This window comes from Carlito syrichta, unplaced genomic scaffold, assembly GCF_000164805.1.
Source record: "Carlito syrichta isolate Samal-C Ts95f unplaced genomic scaffold, Tarsius_syrichta-2.0.1 Scaffold285058, whole genome shotgun sequence".
In the NCBI taxonomy this organism is placed as follows: domain Eukaryota; kingdom Metazoa; phylum Chordata; class Mammalia; order Primates; family Tarsiidae; genus Carlito; species Carlito syrichta.
Window position 1 is genome coordinate 256079 of NW_007229154.1, and position 12766 is coordinate 268844.

Consider the following 12766-nt stretch of genomic DNA (forward strand, 5'->3'; position numbering starts at 1 on the left):
CTTTTTTTCAAGATGACTATTTGATGGATAGCAGTTATTAGGATTATACATTTTAGAATATTTAAAAAATGAAATTAATAGCATCATCATTACACCTTGCACTGTGACTTTAATATGTTGTAATAGTACATTTTACTTGAGTTTCTAAAAATATATTCTACATTTTGGGTTTTTTTTAGTTGGAGTCTCACTCTGTCTCCAAGGCTGGAGTGCAGTGGCACACTCACAGCCACCCCAGTATCAACCTGCTGGGCTTCGGCTATCTTTCTGCCTCAGCCTTCCGAGTAGCTGGAACTACAGGCATGTGCTATCACGCCCGGTTAATTTTTTATTTATTATAGAGACAAGTTCTCACCAAGTTGCCCGGGCTGGTCTTGAACCCCCGGGCTCAGGCATACGTTTTTATTACATAAAAATACTATCAAAGTCAATATGATAATCCTAAAATGTAGCTGGATGAATTACAATCGTACACCACATAGTGACATTATAGTCATTGACGCACTGCATATATGGTGGTGGTCCCGATTACAACACTGTATTTTCTATGTTAAGTATGTCTAGATTCACACATACTTACCATTGTGTTGCAATTGGCTGCAATATTCAATACAATGACATGCCATACAGGTTTGTAGCCTAAGAGCAATAGGCCCTACCACATAACTGAGGTGTGTAGTAGGCTTCACCATCTAGGTTTGCATAAGCACACCCTATGATGTTCACACAACGACAAAATTACACAACGATGCATTTCTCAGAACGTATCCCCATTGTATTTTCTTTTTAGATTCTATACAGTAGAAACTCCCCAGAACAATGTCACTTACGTGCTTTCCAGTTGAAGGTCTGATTCACTGTTAAACCTCCATACTTGATAAGACACATGAAGCTGTGGTTGTTTGTCACATCGAAATCCAGTTCACTGCTAACAGTGTAGAGTTCAGTTTCGAGATCTTGGGAAACTTTTGTTTTGTTGTTTTGACTTAATTCTTCTCCATTTTCTAGCCAGGAGAGGTGGGGCTCTGGAAAACCTTCAGAGGCTGAGCAAATTATCCTTCTAGTGTCAGAAGATGGAGATCCCCAGTCAGTTATGGAAGGTGTAGGGAAGTTAGCTGAAGAAAGAGCAAGGGCATAATTACCTATCTGTGTGTGTGGGGGGGTTATAGTTTTACTAAATTGTCTAGCTTTCATAAGAATGATAAAACAAGATATAATTTTCAACTTTCCATAAATCATTAATAGTTACGCATAATCCAAAGACTACCCTGGATTTGAATTGGTTATATCAATTCTTTACCATTTTCAAGATAGGAGGAGAGCACTTATTAGAGAAAGCAGGAAAAGTTCATGTGAATAAATGTTGCCACAGTACTTGTGATTATAAGAGATGATGAGAAAAATAATAGACAACGTTTATGGAGCTCTTGTTTGTTAGGTCTCAAATTACTTTATCCTCGCTTTACAACAACCCTAGGAGGTAGACTGAAATCAAAAAGTTCAAAGATCATTACTCGCATATGATTGAACCTAATACTATAATTTCCATTTTATAAACAATCACCTGAAGTTTAGAGAAATCATCACCAGAAGTGGCAGAATTCAAGTCGTTCTGACACCAGCACCTATTCTTTCTTCTTTTCCTTTCCTTCCCTTCTTTTTCCTTCCTTTCCTTTCCTCCTGACACTTGAGATGCATAAGCAACTCTCTTCTATTTTATGTATTTGTGTGTTTATATTTTTTATTTTTTGGGTTGAAATCTCACTCTGTCGCCCAGGCTGGAGTGCAGTGGCACGCTCCCGGCCACCGCAGCCTCGACCTGCTGGGCTCAGGTGATCCTTCCACCTCAGCCTTCCAAGTAGCTGGAACTATAGGCATGGCCACCACGCCCTGCTAATTTTTTGACTTACTGTAGAGAGGAGGTCTCACCGTGTTGCTCAGCCTGGTGTCAAACCCCTGGACTCAAGCAATCCTCTCAACTCGGCCTCCCAAAGTGCTGGGATTGTAGGCGTGAGCTACCACACCCATGTACTTGCATATCAAACCATAATGAACACCTATGAACCCACAATCCAACTTGAGACCCAGAATACTGATATTAACTTGAGTCAATCTAGATGTAGGGCCCCACCCGTCCTGTCCCTCTGCTTCCCTGTACCTGAGATAATCAATACCCTAAATTTGTGTTTAGCATTTCTTGCTTTTAAAAAAGTGTCTTTTACTCAGACAAACTTGTGTCCAAACTGTACAATATTGAGCCGATACCCTCATCCGCTACACTTTGCTGATTCCTTTGCAGTTTGATATGCTTTAAAAGGACAGAGAGGCCTTCCTTGCATTCCGCCAAGATACTTGAGGCATTCTTTCATTTCATTTGAGGTACTTCAATAAGATCCTGAAGTGCATACAAGGCAAAGAATAGAGAAATGACTGCAGAGAACGTAGGAGAAAACTCCCTTAACCTCTTCCCAATTATTCTTACACTTATAGAGTTTAACTTCTCAGTATGAATGTGAGGATTCAATTCCCCATAGTTAGCTTTTTTTTTTTCTTTTTTCTTTTTAGAATTCTGAGTCACACAGAGATGTCATATAGTATAGTGTCATCAAGAGCAGGTTTGGCCTTGTGACCCTGGGCCAATGACTTAACCACTTTTAGTCTTAGTTTGTTCATCTATAAGATGAGGATAATACCTGCCTTTCAGGGTTGAGAGAATGAAATGGCATCATTCATATGCTATTTAGCACAGAACCTGACACAGGAGGTTTAGTGACAGTTAGATTTAAGTGACTGCTAAATTAGTCCCCTCATTTGAATCAGGTTGTCAGGTAAAAGCTTCCAGGAATGTCTCTTGGCACCAAGAATAATGAGGAAAAGGGGAAGTCATGACAAGTGGTTATAATGGCCAGGAGAGGGAAACATTTGGATTTGGTTGGAGGTGAAGTCATTTTTTAAAAATTGTTTTTAATAAACTCTGCCCTCAAATGAAGTTTGACATGTTCCTGAGCCATTTTTAGTCGATATTATTATTTCCTTCTCACTAATTTATCCTGCGAGACCAAATCATTACACTGGCAATTGACATCAAGAACAAGCCCTTTATTTCTTATAACATCGATATGTAACCTGGAATAAGAAATCCAAATAAGTCATATCCTAAATTATGATTCATAATCATTTCTGCACTTTGCTTTCTGAGAAACAAACTACAGGAATGTCACTCATACCAGGGATTGTATTAAGAAATCATCTTCTCAAGTTCTAACTGAGCTTAGAACAACCTCAGTTCTGGCTCTTATCTTTTCTATAAGATTATCTGTTTTGAGTAACCCACTATAAAGGGTTGTAAGACTGTATCCTTTGTATCTCATTTTAATCAACTTACTCAAGTTTTTGCCACTCAGTAGGGAAGAGTAAAAATATCTCATGAGGAAAAGAAGAGCTACACATGTTTTAGAAAGTAAAAATCCAATAACCTAGTTATAATCTGTTAACCAATATAGCCAGTTCTCATATGTGCTGGTTAATGGAGGTTTTCTTATATTGATATGTTATATCACATTATTTTCCAATCTTATACAAGTGTAGGGTATCTAACTTGTCCTATTTGCCTGAGACTTTTCCAGGTTTAGCACTGAAAATCTGTGTCCTGAGGAAACCCCTCAGTTCTGGACAAAAGAGCATAGTTGGTCACTCTAACCAGGAGAGAGCTGGTTTAATTCCTTGCTTCTCAAACTGCTAGAAGTACAGGATCTCAGATTCAAACTCCAGACCCAATGAATTTAAATGGGAATTTTAACAAGACCCTCAAGTGATTAATATGCCCATTAATATTTGAGAAGCAACTGTTTTAATGGACTCAACTGGAAAATTCAGAATGGTTCTAGGTAAAATTAAGCAAGTGATTCTTCCCCTGCCAGATTTTTGTGTCCCTTCTCCCGTCTGAGGACCCCAGCAATCTCATGTCGCCCCTTACCTGTGCTTGGTTTCCCACAGTCATCTGCTTCTCTAGAGCTCCTCCTCCCTGAAATGTTTCCTCTTCTCCTTCTTGGACTTTCTTCTTTATCCTTCTATCAAAATTCTCCTGAGCTGAGCCCACTTCTCTCTATGTATTCCATTAGAGGAATGACTATGCACCTAATGTAATTAGCTGAGACAGGCTAACATATGCTTTTGGTGCCACCTCCCCTGGGTAACACATTTTCATTTTTAACAAGGATCGTGTAGGGAGAAAATGCTGAAACTAACAGGAACGGCTATCATAATGGGAATTTCAGAAGTCAATACAGGTGAAAAATTTGGAAGAGTTAAGCTTCTTAGGTCCCCTCAGATTATGTCACCATATAATCATTTGCTCTATCCATGGGCAGAGAAAACATAGAATGAGGTTTAAGGTATTTCTATGCAAAGATTCCAAGCTAATGACCAAAGCAGGGAAGAACAGTGAGGAATTCACTAAGAATCTGCTGAAGTTATCTATTATCAGGGTTAATCATTATGTTTTATGAAGTAAGAAGTTTGGTTTTCACTAAAAGCTCAAGCTCTCAGGAAGAAAAAGAATTGTGTTTGAATTTTAAGCATGAGAGAATGGCCCAGGGCTGCAATTTCTCAGCAAGGGCTTAGGTTCTACCAATATTCTCTAATGCTATCATCTGTGATTAAAGTAAGGTTCCTTTCTATCCAAGGTGAGAAATGTTTGCTCTTCACAGTAGGTATATGCACAGGATTTGTGGATTAATTTTCTTCCAAATTAGGTATCCAATTCTCTAACATCTCACTTTGCAGGAGTGACTGTAAGATGAGAGCTTCAAATACGCAAGAAGTAAATTTTCATTTTGAAAACATTAGCATGTAATTGTAAAATAGTTATAGTAATAGACATTCACATACTACTTGAAAAAGTATTTATGCTTGCATTGCTTTTACTTTTGCAACACATTTTCACAGTCATCTATTGTTGGATCAAGTAGTTAACAGTACAGCTACAAAGATGTCCCCCTGGTGACTCAGAGGTTCTTTAGATCATTACAGTGTCCCAGGATGATTGTCATGAACTTAGATTGCCCAAGTTCAAGAAATGCATATTAAGGCTGGGCATGGTGGCTCACACCCATAATCCCAGCACTTTGGGAGGCTGAGGCAGAAGGATTGCTTGAGGCCAGGAGTTCAAGACCAGCCTGGGCAACACAGTGGGACCTCGTCTCCACAAAAAAAAAAAAAAAAGAAAAGAAAGAGCTGGGTGTGGGGTGTGGTGGCATGCACATTTAATAGATATTTCCAGGACATCTCAATAAATCAATTAGGGTTTATTATAAAACTAGAGACAACCCTGAGAAACGAAGTGAGATATATTCCTTTTTGGTAAAAATTTCACCTAAATCAGTTAAGCGTGTATCTTTTTTTTTTGAGTTGGGGTCTCACTCTGTTGCCCAGGCTGGAGTGCAGTGGCACACTCACGGCCACCTCAGCATCAACCTGCTGGGCTCCAGCAATCTTTCCACCTCAGCATTCCAAGAAGCCGGAACTACAGGTGTACACTACCACACCTGGCTAATTTTTATTTATTGTAGAGATGAGGTCTCTACTAGCCTGGCTGGTCTTGAACCCACAGGCTCAGGCAATTCACTTGCCTCGGCCTCCCAAAGTGCTGGGATAACAGACTGAGCCACCGATGCTGGTCTTAGGCATGTATCTTTAAGGGCATTAGGAATCTGCTAGCCTAGAGTAAATCAGGATATCTCACCAACCTTTGACCCATAACATCACTGAAGTCATGTGTTGCAGTTTGAAAGCCCCCTTTTCAGGCTTCTGAACGACACAGGTGTACTTGCCCTGGTCGGACAGGCGCAGAGCCAGGATCACGATGGAGAGGTTATTAGAGATGTCAAGGATGGTCTGGTTCTTGTACTTGGGCCACATTTTCACATCCCCAGATTCAATACTCAGCACCGGTTCATATTCTTCTTGCACCTTTTCGTTCTTTTTTTGCCAGTAGACACGAGCTCTTGCCAGCTCTTCAACAGAAATGTTGTAACCACAGGACAATGCTGCCATTTCTTTCACTCTCTTGGTCACCTGGCTAATACCTAAGGAGAAGTAAACAGAACAAGATTTCATTTTTATTAAATATGGATTCCTGCATGAGCAAGAATCCAGAGTTGGCAGTAACAGAACACAGGGTGTTGTATCTAGTGTCTAAGTGTGATCAGAAAATTCAGTTTGTTTCTTGAGGTTCCCAGGGCTTTCTTTCTCCTTCATTTTTAAATTGTGATTAAAAAAAAAAATAGGCCAGGCTCATTGGCTCAGCCTTTAATCCCAGTACTTTAGAAAGCCAAGGCGAGTGGGTTACCTGAGCCCGCAGGTTCGACCAACCTGGGAAACTTGGTGAGACCTCGTCTCTACAATAAATCAAAAATTAGCCGGGCGTGGTAGTGCATGCCTGTAGTTCCAGCTACATGGAAGGTTGAGGCAGAAGGATCGGTGGAGCCCAACAAGTTGATGCTGGGGTGGCCGTGAGCGTGCCCCTGCACTCCAGCCTGGGCGACAAAGTGAGACTCCAACTCAAAAATAAATAAATAAATACATAAAAATAAATAAATAAAATTTACCATCTTATTAATTTTTAAGTGTTTAGTTCAGTAGTGTTCTGTATATTTTGAAACAGATCTTCAAAACTTTTTATCTTGCAGATCTGAAACTCGATGCCCAGTAAACAGTGTAACTCTCATTTCACCCTCCCTCCACCTCTGCCATTCTACTGTGTGTTTCTATGAATTTGATTTCTGTACTTTGGATTCCTCATATAAGTGGAATCATATACTATCTGCCTTTTGTGATTGGCTTATATCACTTAGCACAAGGCACTCAAAGTTCATCCATATTGTAGCAAAGGGCAAGATATTCTTCCTTTTTAAGAAATGGTAATGATAATGAATAATATTCCATTGTGTGTGCATATACTTGTACAAATATATGCGTGTGAAATATATCTATACCACATTTTGTCTATTCATCTGTCAGTGGACATTTGACTTGCTTCCACCTCTTGGCTACTGTGAAGAATGCTACTGCTATGAATATGGATGTGACAATATCTCTTCAAGAGATATTTTAAATATTTTTGGATCTATACCCAAAGTGGAATTTTGGGGTCATATGATAGTTCTATTTTTAATTTTTTTTAGGAACCTCTATACTATTTTCTATAGCAGTTGCACCTCCAGTGCTTTGATTTGATTTGATTTGATTTGACTTTATTTTTGAGTTGGAGTCTCACTCCATTGCCTGGACAGGAGTGTAATGGCATGATCGCTGCTCATCACAGCCTCAACCTTCTAGGCTCAGGTGATCCTCAGCCTCAGCCTCCCAAGTAACTGGAACTACAGGCACATACCACTATACCTGGCTAATTCTTTTTATTTTTTATTTTGTGTAGAGATGGTCTTGCTATGTTGCCCAGGCTGGTCTCAAACTTTTGGGCTCAAGCAGTCCTCCTGCCCTGGCCTCCCAAAGTGCTGGAATTATAAGCATGAGCCATTGCACCCGGGCTCCAATGATTTTTTAAAAGTTTTTGGAAGTCACTGTTTAGAAAAATGAAATATGATTGCATGAAAAGTGCATTTGATTTCTAAAACAATTAAGACACATCACTTAAGTGAGACTCCTGGACCAATCATTCTGACATAATCCATCTTTCTTTTTCTTGAGGATTTTCCAGTGACATGCAGGATTTTGGATCAGTATGAGCGTTTTCTCAGACAAGGCGATTTTTAGTCATTTTACTTCTTATTTGCTTTACATGACATAATGCCCCTTCCAAGAGAAGTTAGCCCTGACCAAGATACTGGGGAGAGTTGTGGTGGAGTGCAAGGTGTTACTGTCCACCTCTATCTAGATGCCCTATGTTGAACCAATCTTTGTGCTGTCTCTCACTGTCTTCTTGTTTGCTTCTTCTGTGGTTGCTCTATGGAGGGGAAAAAGCCCTGTTTCATTTAATCCCTACAATAGCCTGTGAGATGTATTATTAACTTCATTTTACAGATGAGGCAATTGAGATGTTGAGAGGTTCAGGAAGCCTAGGACAGGGTACGTAGGCCTAAGATTCCAAGTGCCTAAGATTTGGCAGTCATGAGGAAGAATAAGGAAGGAAGATGGGGTAAACTGAGAAGAAAGAAGGAGGCCAGGTTTTCTTTTTTTTTTGAGTTGGAGTCTCACTCAGTCGCCCAGACTGGAGTGCGGTGGCCACTCCCGGCCACCGCAGCCTCGACCTGCTGAGCCCTGGCGATCCTTCCGCCTCAGCCTTTCAATTAGCTGGAATTACAGGCATGCGCTACCATGCCCGGCTGATTTTTTTATTTATTGTAGAGATGAGGTCTCGCTGCCCAGGCGGGTCTCGAACCAGCGGGCTCAGGCAATCCACTCACCTCAGCCTCCCAAAGGCGCGGGATTACAGGCTGAGCCATCGAGCCCGGCGAGGCCAGCTTTTCAATAGATAGATAATACAATCAATCCTCATGACTCACGGGTTCCCACTTACAGATGGCCTTCTTCCTGGCTCCGTTCCCTGGTTACTTGCTTAGGAAGGGTTCGGCTACTACTGCCCTGAGAACCAAGGACGATTTTCACTATGAAGACTTGGCCCCGGCAGGGCACAGTGCTCACACCTATAAACCCAGCACTTTGGGAGACCGAGGTGAGGGAGCCCATGGGTTCAAGACCAGTCTGGGAAACTTGGCAAGACCTCATATCTACAATAAGTTTAAAAAATTAGCCAGGCGTAGTGGCGTGTGCCTATAGTTCCAGCTACTTGGAAGGCTGAAGGGGAAGGATCACCTGAGCCTAGCAGGTCAAGGCTGGGGTGGCCGTGAGTATGCCACTGCACTCCAGCCTGGGCAAAAGAGTGAGACACCAACTCAAAAAAAAACAAATGACTTGGTCCCTGAAGCTCAACACCTTTGCTCCTTCATTTCTTCTACACCCCGTCTCCCTGCAATTGTGCATGGTGCAGTCACACACACATGCACGCACACACACACACACACACACACACACACACACACACTTGCCCATATACACACATTCAAGAGGCAGAACTGTTTTTGACAATGGGGGGAGTCTAAGGACAGATTTTATGCAGATTAGGTGGGCTAAAGTCAGTCTCATGTGACTTCGCTGGCAGGGCACAGGAATAAAGCTTTCATCTGCCACCTTAATACACACCCTGATATCTCCTCTTTTCAGTTGAGTGATTAAGGATTTGAAGCCCTCAGAACTGGATAAGAGCTTAAAAGCAATCATGAGTAAGTGCCCTCTGCTAACATTCCTGCCTAAAGAGCTCTTGGTGTGTTAGTGTGGAATGAACATGGGCTTTTTAGCGTTCAATAAACTCAGCTATCTTTGAAACTTTAGGCATTTAGTTAACCTCTCTGAACCCCAATCTTCATTGGCTATTATGAGGATTAAATGACATAACTTATGGCAAACATATACTGTAATTCAGTGCTTTGGCACTCACCAAATATGAATTCTATACTCCTTTCATTAAGGGAGGGGACATTTACTAACTTTTTAAGGCAGTTAATTTCATCTTTGGACAGTTTGACCTGGGAGGTTTTGCTTTGCTTTGTGTTGAAGTGAGTCTCTCTCCAGCTTCTATGTGCCTTACAAAACACATCTCCTTCTGTAACAAGATCTGTAGACATGTGAAGACAGTTAAGTCCCTTCTCAGATAGCTCTGCAGGGCCTCTCAACCTCAGTCCTTTACTGACAGACTAAAAGTGAGTATCCCCACTTTCTTCCCCACACAGTTTGGTTTGTGTATATATCCCTCTGAGAGAGCAAAGTCCACTACATTTTTTTCCTTTTAAAAAAAATGTTTTTTATTTTAAAGATGTGGGCTGGGCTGGGTGGCTCAGCCTGTAATCCCAGCACTTTGGGAGGTCGAGGTGAGTGGATTGCCTGAGCCTGCGCGTTTGAGACCAGCCTGGGCAACTAGGTGAGACCTCCCCTCATCTCTACAATAAAATAAAAAATAACCGGGCGTGGTAGCACGCGTCTGTAGTTCTGGCTACTTGGAAGGCTGAGGTGGAAGGATCACCAGAGCCCAGCACGTTGACGCTGGGGTGGCCGTGAGCGTGCGTGCCGTTGCACTCCAGCCTGGGCGAAGGAGTGAGACTCCAACTCAAAAATAAATAAATATATAAATAAATAAAGGTGTGGGGTGCAATTTAGGGTTAAGTATACAAATGTTCATTATGCAGGGACCCTTGCTGATGAGGTGTGCCCCCTTCCCCCCAACTACTGCCAATCCTGCCTCCACTTCCCAGCAATTTCCCACTGCTGACAATCCTTATCTTATAATAGTCCACTACATTTAGCATTCCAGGCCTCTGCTGTGTGATTGGCTCAGATCAGAGCTGTGTTATCACCTCCTTTGCTTAAGTTTTCTATGTGTACAGCCTAAAGTTGAATTCAATATATCAGCAGACACCTGATACCTTTGATATTCCTATTGAATATATATATGAGGGAAAACAAAAAAATGGAATTTATTTATTAAAATTGTGTATTTATTCTTACATGTTTAAACTTCAGTCACCTTCAAAGTATTCTCCATTTGACGCAATACACCTGTCAAGATGCTTTTTCCACTGCTCAAAACAGCTTTTGAACTCATCAATTTTGATGCCTTTTAGTGCTTCTGCCATTTTTTGTTTCACCTCTTCTACATCGCAAATTTTTTGAGGACTTTTTTTCATCCGGGAAACAAACAAACAAAAAAGTCAGGACAAGATTGCATGAATACAGAGGGTGGGGTACAGGGGCCATGCTGTTTTTGGTAAAAAATTGTAACTCAGATGATATGGGCAGGTGTACTAAAAAATTACCCATCATGAAATGGGCAAACGTGTTGAAAGAATCTCCAAAAAGTTTACTGAAGTTGAATGCAGCCTCTCACAACAATGCAAGCTGGTACACTGATGCTGATGGGTTTCTAGAGGACTTATCTAATGGAGGAAGCCTGTACTACAAGGGGTTCACCCTCCAAGAAATAATTCCGGCTATTTTCAGTGCCCTCTTGCGTGTGTGTGTGTGTGTGTGTGTGTGTGTGTGTGTGTGTGTGTGTGTACAGTATATACATACACATATACACAGTGCCAGTCTGAGCAGAAAATTTTAAACAGAAAATATCTTAGCAAATCCAGACTGTAGGACAACTGTATGCACGGATTGAAGATAGCCAAGAGAGATAAAGACAGGTTATAGATCTATTTATGATATCTGAAGAAATAGTCCAGAGGTGTAACTGTGGTCTTGTCTGGTGGGGATAAGGGGAGTCATTTCAGCCTGAAGCCACGGATCAGTCAGGCTTTGAAAGAAAAGAACTCTGTTTCTTAAAGCAAAAGAGCTCAGTGGAGGGGGCAGGATGAGGTGGGGGCAGTGTTGGCTTACTTATCCTGGAACTGGGGCCTACAACTGGAAAAACCAGTAAATGAGGAAAGCCTGGACCAGAAAGAAGAACACGTGTAGAGCTGGGGAAGTTTCTTTTCCTCTGATCGGTTTCCTCCTCTGTAACATAAGGCCACTGGAATGAATGATCATGGAAGTCCCTCGCAAGTCTCACCTTCCTCAACTTTCATATCCCCTTGGGCTAAGTACATTGTTTGACCCATAGTTGGTCCTGGTTTTCTCATGGGACCAGTGGACCATACCCCTCACTGAGGGTCCTTGTCTCTTCCCAATGCTGGGCCCATAGGTATATAGCTATATACATGAGAGAAGCAGATGTCTTTCCATATTTCTGAATGCTCAAGAAGTGTCATCATATGGAGATGAATATGGGAAGATTCTGGATAATTGTAGGTAACATTACTGGAAGAGATTCACCCATTTGGTGAGGTGTTGAATTGGATGTGAAAGCTCAGTAGTATATGTGAGTAGAAAAACAAGTCAATTTACTTGTTAATATAGTCAATATGAGAGACTCGGCATAGTGGCACATGCCTATAATCCCAGCACTTTGGGAAGTGGAAGCTGGAGGATTGGTTAATCCTAGTAGTTTGAGATCAGTTCAGGCAACATAGTGAGACCTCGTCTCTACAAAAAATAAAAAAATTAGCTGGGTGTGGTGGTACACACCTGTAGTCCCAGCTTCTTGGGAGACTGAGGCGGGAGGATTGCCAGAGCCCAGGAGGCTGAGGCTGTGGTGAACTGTGATCATGCCACTGCACTCCAGTCTGGGCAATAGGGTGAGTTGCCCACTCTAAAATATATACATATGTGTGCGTGCGTGCGTGCGTGTGTGTGTGTGTGTGTGTGTGTGTGTATGTGTTGTTATGTGTATAGCCAGGCACAGTGGCTCAAGCCTATAATCCCACACTTTGGGAGGCCAAGGCAAGAGGATAGCCTGAGTCCAGGGATTTGAGACCAGCTTGGGCAACTTGGTGAGACCTTGTCTCTACAATAAATCAAAATATTAGCCGGGTGTGGTGGCATGCGCCTGTAATTCCAGTTACTTGGAAGGCTGAGGCAAAAGGAATGCCCGAGCCCAGGAGGTAGAGGCTGCAGTGGCTGTGCGTGTGCCACTGCACTCCAGCCTGGGCAACAGAGTGAGACTCCTACTAAAAAAAAAAAAACCCAAAAACAAAAAAAAAAAAGAGAGAGAATATATATGTATGTATGTGTATATATATATGTATATAGATAGATATATATAGATATATATATTCATATATATACACACACATATATATATGTATGTATGTAT

General features: G+C 41.6%; 1 protein-coding gene across 1 annotated transcript; it reads right to left on the reverse strand.

The window, feature by feature from the left end:
* Positions 1-822: 822 nt before the first annotated feature.
* Positions 823-11672, reverse strand: CD80 (CD80 molecule). Its single transcript, XM_021709789.1, has 3 exons — positions 11624-11672; positions 5748-6086; positions 823-1115 (listed from the first exon to the last, which is right to left on the reverse strand). The coding sequence occupies exons 1-3, from the start codon at positions 11670-11672 to the stop codon at positions 823-825; spliced, it is 681 nt and encodes a 226-aa protein (XP_021565464.1).
* Between the last annotated feature and the right edge of the window lie 1094 nt (positions 11673-12766).

Coding starts and splice junctions, on each gene's coding strand:
- CD80 (XM_021709789.1), bottom strand. CDS start 11,672: ATGGGTCAAACAATGTACTTAGCCCAAGGGGATATGAAAGTTGAGGAA. Junction 6,087..11,623: donor GGATATGAAAGTTGAGGAAG/GTGAGACTTGCG, acceptor ACTTCTCCTTAG/GTATTAGCCAGGTGACCAAG. Junction 1,116..5,747: donor AGTGATGTTATGGGTCAAAG/GTTGGTGAGATA, acceptor CTCTTTCTTCAG/CTAACTTCCCTACACCTTCC.